The sequence below is a fragment of the Populus euphratica genome, unplaced genomic scaffold (assembly GCF_000495115.2).
Source record: "Populus euphratica unplaced genomic scaffold, PopEup_1.0 scaffold445.1, whole genome shotgun sequence".
NCBI classification, from domain to species: Eukaryota; Viridiplantae; Streptophyta; class Magnoliopsida; order Malpighiales; family Salicaceae; genus Populus; species Populus euphratica.
In genome coordinates, this window is record NW_011500123.1 from 51,351 (window position 1) to 69,321 (window position 17,971).

The 17,971-nt window shown below is 32.4% G+C and overlaps 2 protein-coding genes across 2 annotated transcripts; both read left to right on the top strand.

Annotated features, from left to right (window-relative positions):
• The first annotated feature begins 470 nt into the window (after nucleotides 1-470).
• On the top strand, nucleotides 471-4,340 carry EMB1968 (ATPase family associated with various cellular activities (AAA)). Its single transcript, XM_011005119.1, has 12 exons — nucleotides 471-588; nucleotides 681-759; nucleotides 884-963; nucleotides 1,043-1,165; nucleotides 1,263-1,332; nucleotides 1,419-1,492; nucleotides 1,849-1,969; nucleotides 2,050-2,112; nucleotides 3,039-3,098; nucleotides 3,206-3,331; nucleotides 3,424-3,507; nucleotides 3,998-4,340. Exons 1-12 carry the CDS (start codon nucleotides 545-547, stop codon nucleotides 4,100-4,102), a joined length of 1,029 nt encoding a protein of 342 aa, XP_011003421.1. The 5' UTR covers nucleotides 471-544; the 3' UTR covers nucleotides 4,103-4,340.
• An 817-nt stretch (nucleotides 4,341-5,157) lies between these two features.
• Nucleotides 5,158-6,168, top strand: LOC105110175 (F-box only protein 11). The gene has a single exon (XM_011005120.1). It carries the CDS (start codon nucleotides 5,276-5,278, stop codon nucleotides 5,855-5,857), a length of 582 nt encoding a protein of 193 aa, XP_011003422.1. The 5' UTR covers nucleotides 5,158-5,275; the 3' UTR covers nucleotides 5,858-6,168.
• The last annotated feature ends 11,803 nt before the right edge of the window (nucleotides 6,169-17,971 follow it).

Below are 17,971 nucleotides of genomic sequence, written 5' to 3' on the forward strand. Positions count from 1 at the left end.
GATGTCAGGCATCGTCTAGAGGGTAAAATGGGTGTCTGTAAATCTCTGTGTTTATAATTTTTTTTTATTCCAACAATAATTTTTTAATTATTAAATGAAATATAATGATTATTTTATAAATAACTCAATTTTTACATTGATTTTTTTTTTTGGCGCCACGTAAAGTTTTATTAACTTATAAATAGGATCTAAATTATGATTTAAAAAAAAACTAAGGTAAATAAAAAAAAAGAGAGCCTAAACTCTCGGTATTTTTTTTTAAAAGTAAAATAGAAGTACTGTTAACATGACACATGTCAAGTGTGTACAACATGGAAACAAACCACATCAGCATGAAACGTGTCAGGTAAAGAGACATGGCCTCCTATTAAATCCAATTTACTTTTATCCTATGGATTAATAGAAAACGCTGCGTTTCATGGTTGTCGACACCACGGCCCAAAGGCCGAAACTCTACTAAAAGCGGGAAAAGTTGGAACACCCTCCCACCCTCCCTCTCCACAATTTATAATTCATATCTCACAAACAAACCTAAGACAGAGGCATGGCGCCATTATTGCAGAGCTCACAGCCATGGGTGGAGAAATAGTAACTAAATAAAATATCTCTCTTCAATTCCTTCAATTATAGTGTTTGCGTTTCTGTTAAAACACTGATTTTTTATTTGTTATTCTGGGCAGTCGACCAAAGCAAGTAAAAGATGTAGCTCACCAAGATGAGGTTGTTCGCGTACTCACTAACACTCTCGAGACCGCAAATGTGAGCGAGATGAAGATTCTCACTATCTATTACCCCTTCAATTTTACTGTATATGTTTTTTTTTTTTTTTTTTCCAGTTGAAACCCTAGCTCTACCACCCTGCTGTTTTTTTCCCCTTTTGCAGTGCCCGCACATGCTTTTTTATGGCCCACCTGGTACCGGAAAAACCACCACTGCCCTGGCCATCGCCCACCAGCTCTACGGGTACTGCTAATTTTATAGCAATATTCTCTGTGTTTTTTTGTTGGAAAATGTTCTCTGCATTGATGATAATCTCTTACAGGCCTGAACTCTACAAGTCTAGGGTTCTGGAACTAAATGCAAGTGATGACCGTGGAATCAATGTTGTTCGTACTAAGATAAAGGATTTTGCTGCCGTGGCTGTAGGTTCTGGTCAGCGTCAAGGGTGCACACTCTTCTTCTTGCAATAACTTTTGTCTTCAACTTAGAACATGATTGCAACTTGCCCTTCACATTCACCTTTTATGTTTCCAATACTATAGGGTTTACCCTTGTCCACCTTATAAGATTATCATCCTAGACGAGGCAGATTCGATGACTGAAGATGCTCAGGCATGTTTCTTTCATCCCTTTATGATTGGTTATTTACAAAAATATTGTGATGCCATCTCACTTGGAATCTATGCTATACATTACAGAATGCCCTGAGGCGTACAATGGAAACTTACTCCAAAGTTACTAGATTCTTCTTCATATGTAATTACATTAGCAGGTGAGCCAATTCTACTCTGCTTAGTTTTCATACAACATGTCATTACACATAATTTGATGATTGTTGGGGATTCTGCCATTAGTAAGATTGTTACTGCACTCTGGCGGCACAATGTACTTGTGAAACATAGTTTTCTGATGTAAATGGCCTCTATCTTGCATCGGTTTTCCTAATAAAACGAGGAGTCATTGTATGGGTTCATCAATGGGGTGATGCTTATGTGCAGTGACGATTCCACTGCAAACTTCTTCTGTGAACTCTATGACCATTAGTCCTGATCTTTTATTTTATTGGATAGAAGAAAATATTATTGCATGATTTGCACTCATAATTCAGGTGATTGTGTTTTTTTGCAGGATCATAGAGCCACTTGCTTCAAGATGTGCAAAATTCAGGTTCAAGCAACTTCCAGAAGAAATCATGAGCAATCGTATATTGCACATTTGTAACGAAGAAGGCCTCACTGTGGACACAGAGGTATGCAAAGCTTGCCATGTTCATTCCTATTTTTTCAGTGGCTTGATTTCCTAGCAAAAACATGTAATGTACCACTGCAGGCTCTCTCAACCTTAAGCTCTGTCTCACAAGGTGATCTTCGCCGGGCTATCACATATTTGCAAGTAAGTGATGCTTTTTATCTCTTTTTCCTTTTTCCCGTTTCATGTCGTGACTATCATGCTTATATTCTGTACTCCATTATTTTTGTGTTTTGCTCATTGATTTAGTTAACCAGGATTTATGGTCTTGCTACTTGTACAAACTAAACTACAAATTCTTACTAGTCATTTTTCATTTCCTCCTGGTCCAGAAGGCATGAAGCAGACGATCCTTGAATCCTTATCACTCGCTGAGACATTCACATTAAAATATTGATTTCTTATGGCCTTTTTAATTCCATGAGATAGAACAGAGCATAATTTAGTGTTATTGAGTTTACCATTGCCTTTATGAATATTGCTTCAAATGAGTGACAGTTTTTTGACCTTCATCAAGCATGAAAACTTGTTTCACTAGATTTGTTGTTTTATTGTGCAAACATAATCTCAAAGTCTCTAGCTTTTGAGGATGAGGCCTGTTATGATTATATCAGGATCAGAAACATCTATCAGGTTCAGAAAGAAATATAACATATATTAGAATTTCTGATGTAACACAATCGAAGATGAGATTCTCGATAGACCTGCTCAGCCAAGCCCTTTCACGGAGAGTTCTTTCATAAAAAAGCTAGTACTATTAGCAAGCCTTTGGTGTTTGATATTTGAATGATCATCCTAGACTGGGGTCCAAATGTATGTTTTGCAATTTGTTGATCTTTTTTGAATTGAATTTGTACGAGAACAAATTGACGAGAGCTCCTTAGCATAAGAACATGAAATATCATAGATCCTAGTTTTGTGACCATTTGTTTTTCTGACTGTTTTGATCATTTTAGTTGAAAGTTCCATTTTGAAAGCAGACACTACCCAGTCATTAGCTTATGCATTGTCTTCTGTTCTAGTTTCCCATCTCTCAGTTATAGTTGAACTTCAGCATATGCTTATTGCAGGGAGCTGCTCGCCTATTTGGATCGTCAATTTCATCCAAAGACCTCATAAGTGTGTCAGGGGTAGGTTATATTAAAAACTTTTTGGGCCTTTTGTTTTGGAAATATATATTCTTGTTATGCATGGTATTCCTTTTGTTCCTGGATATTCATGGTGTTGTGTTTATCAGGCCATTCCACGAGAGGTTACTGAGGCAATTTATGCAGCATGCAAAAGTGGTGACTTTGATTTGGCCAACAAGGAAGTAAATTATGTAATTGCAGAAGGATATCCAGTCTCTCAGATGCTTGCTCAGGTTCTGTTTTTTCTATCCTTAACCAACTTTCATTGCCATTGTCAATTTTCAATTGACAGATAAATATGCTACTCATATGAGATTTCTTCCAGTTATTTGAGGTGGTGGTTGGAGTAGATGACATATCAGATGAGCAAAAGGCTCGCATATGCAAGAGTTTGGCTACAGCTGATAAGGTTATTTTCTCAGAAGCTCGTTTATTTTGTCGCACAAGATTAACTAATAATAACAAAAGCCGAAGAGTACTTGGCAAGAGTGTCTTATATTATAAACCAGTTAGGAACTTGGGTGGTCCAGTATTGCTGCTGATAGAAAATCATAATTTGCTCTTTTTTAGAAGAAAATGGTTATAATGCTGTATTCGAATAATTGACCTTGCTTTCACCCCTCCCATTTCACAACCATTGCTGATGATGCATATGAGAGAGAACCGCTGAAGTTTGTTTTTCCCCATTACTGGATCTCACTATTTTCACCTTTATATATATATATATATGTATATATATAAGGAGCTTCTTTGACCCATCAATGTCAATCAAGTGTCTCCAAATATTCTTGTTTCTATTTTTTCTCTCATTTCCGGGTATAGATTTTTGAAGGCACATGATATTATAGTGGCCCCTATTGAACATAATATTTATATTTTATGCCTTTCTGTATTTGCAGTGTCTTGTTGATGGTGCAGATGAGTATTTGCAGCTGCTGGATGTGGTTAGCAACACAATGCGAGCGCTTTGCAACATGCCACAAGAATTCTCTTATGATATTTAGCTAGCATTCAAGCTTGGATTGAGATGCAGCACATGGAGATCATGTATGGTATAATGCTCCACTTTTGGAAACTGTTCTGTAAAAGAACTTACAGAAGAGTTACCTACAAAATATTTATGCATGTGCTTTTCAATCGTTTTCTTCCTCCTAGTGGGATCGGTGGCTACTTAGAATACTTTCATGTATTTGAAGCCTAATTGATTGAAAGATTGAAACAAGTGGTTGCCAATTTTCTCTCTATTTTACATGCCCATTTTTCTTTTCAATGGGAGGGCCGATGCCTATGATTCTTTGGTTTAAGAGTTGTTAGTGGAAATACTGCTGAAAGCTGGGACAAAAAGGCGTTCTTATCAGTTATCCTTACCCCCACCTAAGTTTGAAGTTGATATGATTATAGGTCCTCGCGTATTTGAAAGCCCGTTCACGTTTGCATTATGATTTAGGAGCACAACTTACAAGTGGCAATTCTACCGTTGCAGGCTTGTCGGGCTGCCACACAGCCAGAGGCTTCATATGGTGCGTGATCATTTGTAATATTTGAAATTCTAAATGGTGCACAAGATCATTACAGTTACTTCCGGAGTCCAAATTCAATACAGCTCATGGTAGTAGCAGTTAATCTGCATTAGTCAAGGATGCCATGTTTTGTCCTGTGCGGCTTATTTGATATGACCTAGACTACTTCTGTTTAATTTTTAAAAGTAAATCTGCTGAAATGTCCATGATCTCATGCTAGGATTGCTCATACAACAAAAGCTAGAGGCGTGGAAGACAATATTATGTATTAAAAGTTTAATCTATAGTCTATACGTACCCGGATATCATACACGTGGCAGTTCATGGGCGATGGTATTTTCTCAAGTATATGTTCGGCTTCTCATGTCTTAATCTCTAAAGTTTGAATTTTTGCAACCTTGGTTTCTGTCCTATGTGATTACTTGAAATTTCTGTCTTTTGATATCGACGTGCATGGACCCATTAACCTCTATACTGGCCCCGCCACCCCGCTTCATGCCTTTAATCCCGCCGGGACCAAACCTTTTCTTCACCTGGCTATATATAAACCTATATTATCAACAATCTCTGAGGAACCCGGGAAGAGAGAATTGTGTCATTTTTGTTTCTGTGCTTGCTTTCTTCGCTCTCAGTTTGGTTAGTTAATTTTCAGCTGAGATGGCAGTAGAAATAGACGATTCTTTCAAAAAGCCTGGAGCTGTCCCATTTAAATGGGAGATCCGACCTGGTGTCCCTAAGATCCAACGACAGCAGAAACAGCAAAAGAAAGAACTATCACCCCCAACATTGCCATCACCATCACCACCTTTCAATCACAGGCGTCCATCACCGACCCCTCAAGTACAAAAGCAAAAGCTTAAGCCTCCACCAGCTAGATCCGTTTTTCTCCCTCCACCAGAGCCCCGTGCCCACTCATTTCGATCTGCTCCACGTAGCCGCTCTGGGGGTTGGCGGTTCGAGCAACCCACTCATGTCCGATCTGAATGTGTTTCACCTGGGTGCTTCCCATCACCTCTATTAAGGAGAAAAGACAGCAAGAGGAGGACCAGCGCCGGCATAGCTAAACCTGCATCCGAACCTGATTATACCTCCGACCTTGACACGCTGTCTCGGTGGTCCATTTCAAGTAGGAAGTCGCTGTCGTCATTTCGTGATTCACCAGCGTCCTCATTTTCATCGTATCAGTCATCACCTCGACCTGTGAGTGATGCTCAGTGGGCTGGGTTTGGACTTTTTTGAAGGAACATATACATGTTGTTTCTTCGGAAAGTTTACCAAGTCGATAAGTTTTGATTGCTTTACAGTTATGTACCAGTACTATGCCACATGTGTTGTCACTTTGTTGGATCTACAGCCCAAGATGACCTGTGGATATTTATTGTTCTCCTCCCATGGAGTTTCGGAGTTTTGTTTTCCAAGAGGACTATCGAGTTGCACGTAGAAATCAAAGCTCGTTCCAAAATCTCAGTCAATGTCGTTATGTAAACGCCAATGTCTTGTTTTTCTATAGATAATAAGGCAATTCACTGAAGAACAAAGGTTTTTATCAAGTGCTCGTTGCTCTTTCTAGTCGTTGTTCTGGTCTATATGCATGCGGACATGATTGATAATTTGATGCCTGAAACTCCAGACATCTGCCTGCCAATTGCGTATAACCTTCTCCCGGCATGCCTTTGCTTGATCATATTGACAAATCAGAACAATTTTGTCTGTCTTCGTAATTTCTGATTCTTTCAGCCAACACTCAATTTATTGATATTTTTATCAATCAAAATGTATAAACTGTGTTTTAAATAAATATCTAATGTCAATATAAGCTGCAACCAATCTGTGTTCTATGACCATGAAATTTCAATAAAATTACGCCTCTATGACAAAAATAAAATGTTGGCTGAGCTCATTGCAATTACAAAATATATTAAAAACGGTTGGCTAACATAACATGCTGTAGCAATTCAAAGTAGCTGATTTCTTTTCTGTTTTCATCCTCAATTATTATTATTTTTTTTTTTAAATTTAGCCTTCCATGCCTAATTTCATGACCAATTTGTTAAGAAAAGAAAAAAAAGTCAACAATTGAGAATCATAGTATAAAACACTAAGAAAACCCATGACCAATCTCAAACTCCAGGGAAATGTTCTTTTTCTTCCTCATACACATATCCTATAGTTTTTTCAATTTCAATTTTGATTTAAAAGTTCAGTTTGTTAACTCTATGAAAGTCATTATTATTGGCGTTAATAGTTTTATTGGACAAGAAAAGCTTGAGGGTGATAAACTTTTTTATCTATTTTAATTTTTTTGATTTAATTGCCTTTTATTTTTTTGGGTGATTTTGGGTCCCTAGATGATTTAGAAAAGCTTTCATGATGTTTATTGGTTTTTTTTTTTCTGCATAAAAATTAGTTGAAAATCTACAAATCCCATCCTTTGAATTTTTAGTCACTACTGTGGCAATTGAATTTTGGATTAGCATCTAGGACACACCATTTATTTCTCTTCTTTTTTTTTTCTTTTTTATTAAAAAAAATAAACAACGAAAATAAATAAATAAATATGGTCCATGCACGAGGGCTTGCCTTAAGCCCACAAGCTTGTGCTTTTTTAAGATCGAAACATGTCGGGCTACTTAAGTTTGTGCATATAGCCTAACCTATTTATCTTTATCTTTCTCTCTCTCTCTCTCTCAACCTGAATCTTTATTTATTGACTTATATTTTTTAATTTTATTTTTTAATATTAATTTTATTTTTTTATTCACTTGTATTTTTTTAATTTTTATTATTCAATATTTGATTATTTTATGATTTTTCTTTGTGACTTTTTATAATATAATTAAATAAAAAAAAATTATTAAACCTAGTGGAGTACATAACTTAGGTTATGAAATTAACAGGTTAACTTGGATTAATCCAACATATCTATGTCTTAATTTTGAAAAAAAAATATCATTTTAAGTATTTTTTTATAGCCAAACCATAATTTTACAGATTGTCTAGGTTGCTTTGAGACTCATGTGCTTGGGTTTTTTAGGGTTATTTGAGTTTTTTTCCTTTGATTTTTTTATCTTAAAATCTGCCAAGTCAATTAAATTATATTAACTTTCATATGATTTAATTGGAAACTTAAACTAGATAAAGAGTTTAGTCAAGAGTCTTTAAATTTGACCAAATTGATCAAGTTTAATGATAATAAAAAAAAATCTCTTTAAGACTTGGACATTCTTTCTTTACATTCAGTTTTTTTTATTCAACATGTAGCATAACACGAGAAGTAACCTAGTTATCAAAAAAATTAAAAGGCAACGGTCTTTCATTATATCTTGTGAGGAGAAATATTATTCATTCAAATAATATTTTTATTTTTTTCCCTCATATTTTTTATGTTTATGTCCCTTAATTTTTTTCTTCTTATTTGATTATTTAACATTGCTTTGATTTGTGATTAATCTTGGTGACTTGTTTTCATACCTATATATAGGGATCTTGAGATATTGGGGAAATATTTTGAGATATTGGAAAAATATTTTGTTGCTCAATCAATGCTTGGTTTAGCAAAATAAAATTCAATATCATTCATTTAAAATAATTAGATTTTCAAAGATAAAATTTGAAACTTCAAGAAATGTTCCTTCCCTTTTGTTTTTTTTCCAATGTCAATGACATACGTGCATGCTTAGGCAGGAGTTTATCTCTTTTTTAATTTGATCCCTTAATTTAATTTTTTTTAAAAATTTGATCGCTTCACATTATCCTTATTTAGGATCTGACTAGGTAGTATGTTTTGGCTTCCTTGATATGGGGCTTTGGTATTATTGATGAAAATTTTTTATTCTTGGTTTTGCAAAATAAAACATAATTTGGCTAATTTAGAAAAATTAAGTATTGAAGGACTAAAATTAAAATTAAAACAGATACAGGGATTGAGGTAAATGGGCAGGACAAAAGAAGCTCACCAAGTTTAGGTGGCGCGCGCTACTTCCCTATAATTGTTACGTTTACCTGTGGCTTTGGAAGCAGCACAATAAGCTCTTTTTGTTGTTCCTGATGTTGTCACCTATAATTGCTTGATGAATGGGTGTTGTAAGGCTAATAGGATTGAGAGGACTTTTGAGCTTTTTGAGGATATGAATAAGAGGGGTTATGTGCCGAACCAAGTTGCATATAATTCTTTCAATAGGTATTTTAGAGCTGTGAATGAGATAGATAAGACAGTTGCGATGTTGTGAGGAGGATGCAGAAGATGAATCATGGTTTGACATCTAAGAGTTCTTATGCTTCGATTATTCATGCTTTGTGTGCAGAAGATGTTAAAGAACTATCTTTTTTAAAAGTTTAAGCTGTTAGGTGAAGTCGCAGGATATGATTTATATTATTTTCTAACACACTTCCTCAAATGAAAACCCTTTGGACTTGAAACTTGAACATGTCTATATTACCCTATGCTTTAATTTTTATCAAATAAATAGGGATGACGATATTCGAACTCGTAATCGCTTGGTCATCAAAGCTCTAATACCATATTAAATAACTATCTCATCTAAAATTTTAAGTTTTTATATGAGATAGTTCTTTGATAACAGAAAGGGTATTAGAGGTTCGAGATTTTCTTGTTGAGTTGGTTGAAACCTAGAGAGTGTACATATAGTTTGGTTTGTGATGCGTTGGAGTGTGGGAGAGGGCCATTCACTGGGTGATGAATTTGATAAGATAATTAAAGATGGTATAGGGGGTAGATATAGGGAAATGAAGAACGCGAAACCAATTATGGCACGTAAGATAATGCTGAAGCATATGGGAGTTCCTACTTCAGATCTAGATACTGGCTACTTGCTATGTTACATGGAGCTTTTTACCAATTTCTGGTGTATCATCTGTGTCTGGGAGATTTTCTGTTATTTAAGGTCCCTGGCACTCATGTACAAAAGCATTGGATTGAAGCACTTCAACATGAATTAGAGGGCGTTGCACACAGGGGAGCTAAAGTTACCTCGAGACAACTTCATGCAACAAGCAGGAAGGAATATGATACCTCGGTCGCACTGCTGGTGAGACGCACTACACTGAATTACAAGCTCTTTCAGTATCTTCAGGTGCAAGTGGTTAGGTTATCTTCAACAGTATTGAAATGAAAATCGATTTATATCCTTTTCTTCTTTCAACAGGTTTGCTGCAGTACTAACTATGGGCCTCCACAACAGAGCAGAACCAATATCCAGGTGCATTATCCAATCTTTCTCAAAAAATTTCTGCCAAGCTGACAAGGCAATCATTATGTTGCTCTCTTTAGTATTCATGTTTCTCTTGAACGTAAAATGGGCTCGCTTTGTGTTTTGAGAACCGTCCATAGTTTTAGGGCCAGCACAGCTTTGAAGCGTGAATCCTTTCCCTTTTATCATGCCTGAAAACTGAGCCAGAAAGGTTCTGTTAGAGCATGGCAGCTTTGTTTTGTTTTGAAGAAGTATTTTACGCAAGAGGAGTGGTCGAGAAAAGAAATTTCCTCTGCTATTATATGTGCTCGATAATTTTTTATTTGTGTTGAAGAGACAAGTATTCGTTCCTCTGCCCTCATTATCTGCTTACTGCTTGCAACGGACATTTCCAACAGGACAACGGAACATCAATAAATAAAAGAAAATGCGTATTGACACTGTAAAAGGAACAATAATTTTTTGACATTGTTATGTGTTGTTTCTTTTTTAATTCCTTTGTAGGCAAATTTGGATTTTATTAACTCGCTGTTTGTCATTTAAATTCTCCCTCACTCAAACAAAACAAAACAGAAGAAGAAATATGAGGAATCTTTGCAAGATATTTAATACTCTTTTCTGGAATCTCTGAAAAAAATTGGATAATTCGAACATTATATGTATAAAGCCAAAACATCATCCTAATAAAAATAAATGTTAACATGCGTTGAAGTTGAGTTTTTTATAGGTTAAACTAAATTAATTAATTTTTTATTTTCTTAAAGCTAAATAAATCTAGGCTCTAGGTCAACTTGACTAAATACTAGATTGACTAGCTAAGTTAGTTTGGATTTTATAATTAAAGTTATTATACTATTATTAAATTTAATATTTAATATAAATTAAAGTAAAAAAATTCTAATTTTTTTTAAAGGTAAGTATGACAATAATATATATTAAAAATAAAAATAAATCAAATAACATATAAATATAATCATTCTATCTTATATATTAATACAAAAAATAATTCTATTTTTATCTTATTAAAAATATACTAAAAGGCAGGAAAAGCACCATGGTTTTCCCATGCCTTTTAATAATATTTATATAATAATAATAACAATATAATAATAATAATAATAATTATTATTATTATTATTATAACGATAATTATATTATTATATTATATTTTAATATTTTTTCCTTATTTTTTGTTTTTTTTGTTTTTTTATGCTTTTATGAGTTTTTTTTTTGCTTTTTTTTTAATAATTTTTTTTGTTTAGTTAACAATATACTAAAAGATGTGGAGAAAGCACGGTAGCTTCCCCACGTGTTTTAATAATATTTATATATAATAATTATTATTATATTATAATTATATTATAATATTTTTTTGTTTTTTTTATGCCTTTATGGGTTTTTTATTTTAATAAACTTTTTTTATTTAATTTAGTTTGTTAATAAATCTCAAGTTTGACGGGTTAACCCAGTTAATTATGGATTAACTTGTCAATTTTTTTTTTCTATTTAGTTATCAAATTTTCATGATGCGAATCTAAAGTTTGACGAGTTAACCTAGTTTAAAGGGTTAACCTAGTTAATTCAGATTTTTTTCTTTTTCTTCATTAATTTTTTTCTTTGTGGGGAAAGTACTGTGGCTTCTCCATGTCTTTTAATAATAATAATAATAATAATAATAATAATTATAATGATAATTATATTATTATGTTATATTTTAATATTTTTTTCTTATTTTTTGTTTGTTTTTGTTTTTATGCTTTTATGAGTTTTTTTTTTGTTTTTTTTCTTTTAATAAAAGTTTTTGTTTAATTAACAATATACTAAAAGATGTGGGGAAAGCACAGTAGCTTCCCCACGTGTTTTAATAATATTTAAATATAATTAATATTATTATTATATTATATTATAATTATATTATAATATTTTTTTGTTTTTTATGCCTTTATGTGTTTTTTTTATTTTAATAAACTTTTTTATTTAATTTAGTTTGTTAATGAATCCCAAGTTTGACGGGTTAACCCGAAATTTTATTTTTTTCTTTTTAATTAATTTTTTTCATTTAATTTAGTTTGTTAATGTTAAATTTTTTTTATTTAATTATTAGACTTTCATGACACGTCTCCCAAGTTTGACAGGTTAACCTAGTTAATTATGGGTTAACTTGTTAATTTTATTTTTCTATTTAGTTATCAAACTTTCATGATGCGAATCTAAGGTTTGACGAGTTAACCTAGTTTAAAGGGTTAACCCAGTTAATTCAGATTTTTTTCTTTTTCTTCATTAATGTTTTTCTTTGTGGGGAAAGTACTGTAGCTTCCCCATGTCTTTTAATCATACTTATATATTATTATTATTATTATTATTATTATTATTATTATTATTATTATTATTATTATTATATATTCATTTTCATTTTTTTGTTTTTTCTTGTTTTGTTTTTTTGGTTTTTTATGCTTTTATGGGTTTTTTTTGCTTTTTTCTTTGTTTTTTTTCCTTTTAATAAATTTTTTTGTTTAATTTAGTTTGTTAATGAATCCCGAGTTTGACGGGTTAACCTGATTTGACGCGTTAACCCAGAATTGTTTTTTGCTTTTTTTCTTTTTAATTAATTTTTTATATTTAGTTTAGTTTGTTAATGTTAAATTTATTTCTATTTAATTATTGGACTTTCATGACACATTTATTAAGCTTGACAGGTTAACCCAGCTAATTATGGGTTAACCCGTCAATTTTGTTTCTATTTAGTTATCAAACTTTCATGACGCAAATTTAAGGTTTGACAGATTAATCTAATTTGAAGAGTTAACCCAATTAATTCATATTCAAATCAAGTTAACCTGTCAAACTCGGGATTCATTAACAAACTAAATTAAACAAAAAATATTATTAAAATAAAAAAAGAAAAAGAAAAAGAAAAAAACCCATAAAGGCATAAAAAAAATAAGAACAAAAAAAATATTATAATATAATTATACTATAATATAATAGTATAATTATCATTATAATAATAATTATATTATTATTATTATTATTATTATTATTATTATTATTATCAGACTCACTTAAACTTAAGTCATATTTTCAATTTTAAACAAAAACAGTTATGTTAACTGCTTCTACCCAAAGAATCTTAGGTAAATCCTTCTCATGTAGAATGCACCTAACCATCTTTATTATGTATCTATTTATCTTTTCACTGACTCCATTTTGTTCAGGAGTGTAAAGAGCTATAAGTTAATATTCAATGCCAACATCTTCACAATGTAGATTGAACTTTAATAAAGTGTATTCTTTACCATTTTCACATCTACTCTGATTTTCTATATTCTTCTTAAATCTCTAAAAGATCTCAGCTCTATACTTCTGACTTGTATTTCGTAAAGAAAATCTAACACATTCTAGTTAAGTCATCAATGAAAAGAATGTAATATCAATTACCTTTTAATGAAGGTGCTTTTTAAAGGCTAACCACATCAATATGGATTAATTGCAATTTCTATGCATATCTCTAAGTTTATTTTAGAAATGATTTCCTACTTTGCTTACCAAACTGACAGACTTTACAGTTTCGTAATTGATCAATAAATAGAAGCACACCTTTAACAACATCATTCTTCTTCATACTAAGCATTCGTTGTTGATGATAGTGTTCGAGCCTCTTATGCCATACTTTTGTGTCATTAAGCTTTGTTGAAAAAGTTGTATGCTCCTTATCAAATGGTAAAAATGAGAAACTTTTATCTCTTATCTTAGCTTGTAGTATTTTTTGTGTAGCAACATAAAAAATATGATAGAATTGATCTTCAAAAATCACCTTTATGTCTTTCTCTATTAGTTGCCTAACAGCGTAATAAATTCTAATTTATATCATGTACATAAAGAACATCTAAAATTGTTTTTGTACTTGAATTTGTTATGATGACAATGGTTTCTTTTCCCTTAACTAGTATACAATTACCATTTTCAATTCGAACATTTTCAACTTGTGTAGATTACAATGTTATGAAAATATTTTTGTCAAAAGTCATGTGGTTTATGCAACCACTATTAATAAGTCATTGATATAAGGAGTTTGAACTGAAAAACACATGGCTATGAACATTTGGTCTTCATTATCTTGATTAGCAACTTGAGCATCTTCCTTTTGTTTATGAGGTTTAGTTCTGCAAATAACTGTATTATGTCCAAGTTGATTGCATTTGCTATACCTTGCATCAGGTCTCTTTCAGCACTTGCATTATGGATGGCCTATCTCGTTGCAATGGTGGAAAATTTCTTTTAAAATTTTTTCCCTTGTTTTGAAATTGATTGGCGATATATTTACTGTTGCTTGAAGCTCGGTTTTTCCTAAAACACTTCTTCTCCTTTTCAGAATCTTGATACTTGGCTTGTAAAGCTCTTTCTACAAAATGATCTTGCCTTATAAGTTTTCGTTGTTCTTAAGCTTGCAAGGCATTCAAAATTTCTATCAAAGTAATTTTTAATAGATCTTTTGTATTTTTCAATGTAGTAATTAAAGCTTCAAATTTTTCTGATACTGTAACCATAATCTTTTAAACAATTCTAAAGTCTATAAATGTTGTTCCTAGCAATCAAACTCTATTAACAATACCAAACAACTTATTTGAGTATTTCTTTATAGTCTTAGATTCTTTCATTCTTTACAACTCAAACTCTCATATCAAGTTTAGGCTTTGCATGTCATAAATTCTTTTATCTATTGCATGTTCTTTCTTCAGATAATCTTAGACATCTTTTGCTAATTTAAGAGATATAATTTTTGTGAAAATAGTTTTTGAAATAGTAGTAAAACACACATGCTTTTGCTTTTGATTTCTTTGTTTTTCTCTCTTTGTGGCCCTTGATCTAGGTAATGGTTGAATCATTTGGTAATGGAGGGATATCAAAATCACCTTCAATAGCTTATTAAAGATCTAAAGCCTCTAAATAAGTCTTAACTTTTACTGTTGATAGTTGATAATTCTCTCCATCAAAGATAAGAGAGGTAATATGAGAGAAGCTTGTTCCAGCTTCCATTACAGGTTCCTTGAGAAAATTGCTCTAATAATTAAAAGTATTTAAGTGAAGGAGGAAAGTAAGAAGAAAGTTAAAGACAACAAACTGTTGTATACTGTTTTATTGAATAGAGATGAATAATTGCTTACTGAATAGAAGCAATCTTTACAAATATAGAGCAAATGAAATAAAATGAATTACTAATTTACAGCACCAAATCATGCTATAATCTTCTAAAAAAATAACAGGTTAACAGCTCTTGACTAGGACAACCATTTATTGTTGCTGAAAAGAAAGTTAACATAACAGAAACTTGACAGCTTTTGAAGCAATCTACAACATGGTGGAGGGCGGAGAGCATTCACAAATGGTGGGAATTCTTTCCTGTTAAAATTCGAGAAGGAACTTTCAAAAGAATATAATAAGATTGTAACTTAGGAGGAGGTCCTGTAGTTTTAAAAATCCAGATGTCAGTGGATCACATTCGGAGATAGAAACTCAGGTTATTTCCACACGAAGGCCGTTATCAGACGTCAGAAGAACAGAATACAGGCTTTGAAGGGCGTAAACGGACAGTGGGTGTGTGAAGCAGACTTGCTAAGATAGATCGTAGTTGACTTTTATCATAGACTTTTCGCGAGAGACAGTGATTATGCTCTGTTATTCCCTGTGGGAGGTGCTTATGGCGATGTGAGCCAAACAGACAGAGACGGGCTCATGTCACCAATTACAGATGAGGAAATCAGGAAGGTTTTATTTGATATGAAGCCTTACAAGGCTCCGGGACCAGACGAATATCAACCCTTCTTCTACAAATCTCCGTGGAATGTGGTTGGCCCTGCAGTCTGCAAATACATCCGAGAGGTTTTAGATGGTAGAAGCTCAGCAGCTGAAATCAATCAGACATTCTTGTTAGTGATCCCGAAGGTAGCTAAACGAGAATCCTTATTTCAGTTCCGTCCAATTAGTCTCTGCAATGTGAACTTTAAAATCCTGAACAAAGATATAGTAAATAGACTCAAGCCAATGATCGTTTGCAATGGGATTTCATTAAGGACACGCTGCTAGACGTGAATCTGCTTCCTCAGCTAGTTACGTTAATAATGACCTGCATTGAGAACTCTTCACTCAGTGTTTTATGGAATGGGACCCTTCTGCAGCTTTTAAGCCTACAAGAGGTGTTCACCAGAGTGATCCATTATCGCCACATCTTTTTGTCCTATTCCTATAGAGGTTGTCTCAGCTCATTGTTAAGCTGTGGATACTGGGGCGTGGAAGCCTTTCAGGGTGGGTAAAGGAGAAACAAAAGTTTCGCATTTATGCTTTGCAGATAACATGCTCCTATTTCTAGAGTGTAACGCCAAGCTAAATCTTATACGTATAATTACACAAATATTGCAAAATCTTATATGCAACCTAGTTAAATATATAGAAATTCAATATCTATATATTATTAACTAACATACATGCAAATTCATAAATAACAATTAAAATTAATCAAAGTAATAAAAAACATAATAAGCAATAATATAATAAAATTAAGATAAAGTAATTAAATTTAATTCTATATTTCAATTAATATTTTAAAGGTTAATTCAACAACAACAATTCAAATTTTAAAAAAAATTCAATTATTATGGCAATACAAACAATAAAATAAATTGAACAAATAAAAAGAAGAAACTAAAGACTTTAACAAAGAAAAATGTTTACCTTAATAGTATGTTGATTTCAAGATTTTATCTACAAAGAATACACAAAACAAAAAACACAACAAAAATAATTATAACTAAAAAAAAGATATTGTCATAATCTATTTTTGGGTTATTCCCTAATTCATATTTTTTTCTCTTTTTAAGAAAAAAATAAAAAATATTATCAAAAAAATATAACAATGAGATGCCAGAACGCAAAAAATGGTTAAAACTTGATTGAGAAGGTTCAAAAATACAAAGATTAAAATTTGATTGTATTTTATTGACTGATAAGAGCCCTGTTGGTAAAGAAAATTCAATATAAGAAAGAAAAGTCCAAAATCAGACATTTATGGACTTAATTAAATTTTATTAAAGGTTTAACTGAATTTATGGAGGGTTTGATTGCAAGAAAATTAAATTTTGAAGTCAATTTAGGCTTTAATTGAAAAAAATTAATTTCTAGGGTCAAATTATAATTTTTGAGTTAATTTAGTCAAATTAGGGGGTTTAATTGCATAAATATTGAAGTTTTATGGCCAATTAGGGACTTAATTGAAGAAATCTGAAACCAAGGACCAAAATGAAAAACTTGAGTACATAGAAGGGTTGTAATTAAAATAGAATTAGGGGCTAAATTGAAGAAATTAGAAGTTTATTACTCAATTAAGGGTTACATTGCATAAATTCAAGACCTAGGACCAAAGTGAAAAAGGCGACTACCATTAGGGCCGCTGTTTGATTTTTGGCAGAGATGTAATTGCATTAATTTTTAAATTAAAATTTTAATTTAGAATTTGATTGAACAAATTACAAATTGAAGACTGATTTGGACTTTGACATAAGTTTTTGCCACCTTTTCCTTTTAAATAAAATAGCGTGTTTTGTCTAAAATGGCATTGTTTCATCCACTGTTCATAATTAAAAAAAAAAAGCTCGAAATGGTGTCATTTTAAACGACACTGTAGAATTTCTTCTTCCCTGAGACATGCAAAGAAACAGGGAAAGGGAGCTGTGTTCCCCTATATCTCACCTCCTTTTCTTTCTCCTTTTAGCATAAAAAAGACACCGACCAAAAATCTCCACTTGCTCAAAACTTTCCACATGTTGGAGGGGCAACAGCATAGTAGTTGCACCAGTCTCATTCTCCCCTGTTTTTTTCATATAAAAACAAGGGAACAAAGAGCACAAAGAAGGTAGAGAAGAGGAAAAAGAAGAGAAAAGATAGCACAAAAGAGAGGGTAGAAAGACTTAAAGAAAGAAAGAAAGAAAAGACCCGAAGAGGAAGAAAGAAGAGAAAAATAGAGAAAAAGAAAAAAGAAAAAAACAGAGGAGGAGCTACCACCAACACCGCCCTATTAGAACCATCGTCACGACTTGCTATCACTGACGACTGAGGCTACGTTTCACTTCTCCTAGTAAGGACTTTACCC

What these genes read in the sequence shown, in the direction of transcription:
- LOC105110175 (XM_011005120.1), top strand. Translation starts at nt 5,276, where the DNA reads ATGGCAGTAGAAATAGACGATTCTTTCAAAAAGCCTGGAGCTGTCCCA.
- EMB1968 (XM_011005119.1), top strand. Translation starts at nt 545, where the DNA reads ATGGCGCCATTATTGCAGAGCTCACAGCCATGGGTGGAGAAATA. An exon ending in ATATGTAATTACATTAGCAG is followed by an intron (nt 1,493 to 1,848) that starts GTGAGCCAATTC and finishes GTTTTTTTGCAG; the next exon opens with GATCATAGAGCCACTTGCTT. An exon ending in TCTCTCAGATGCTTGCTCAG is followed by an intron (nt 3,332 to 3,423) that starts GTTCTGTTTTTT and finishes GATTTCTTCCAG; the next exon opens with TTATTTGAGGTGGTGGTTGG.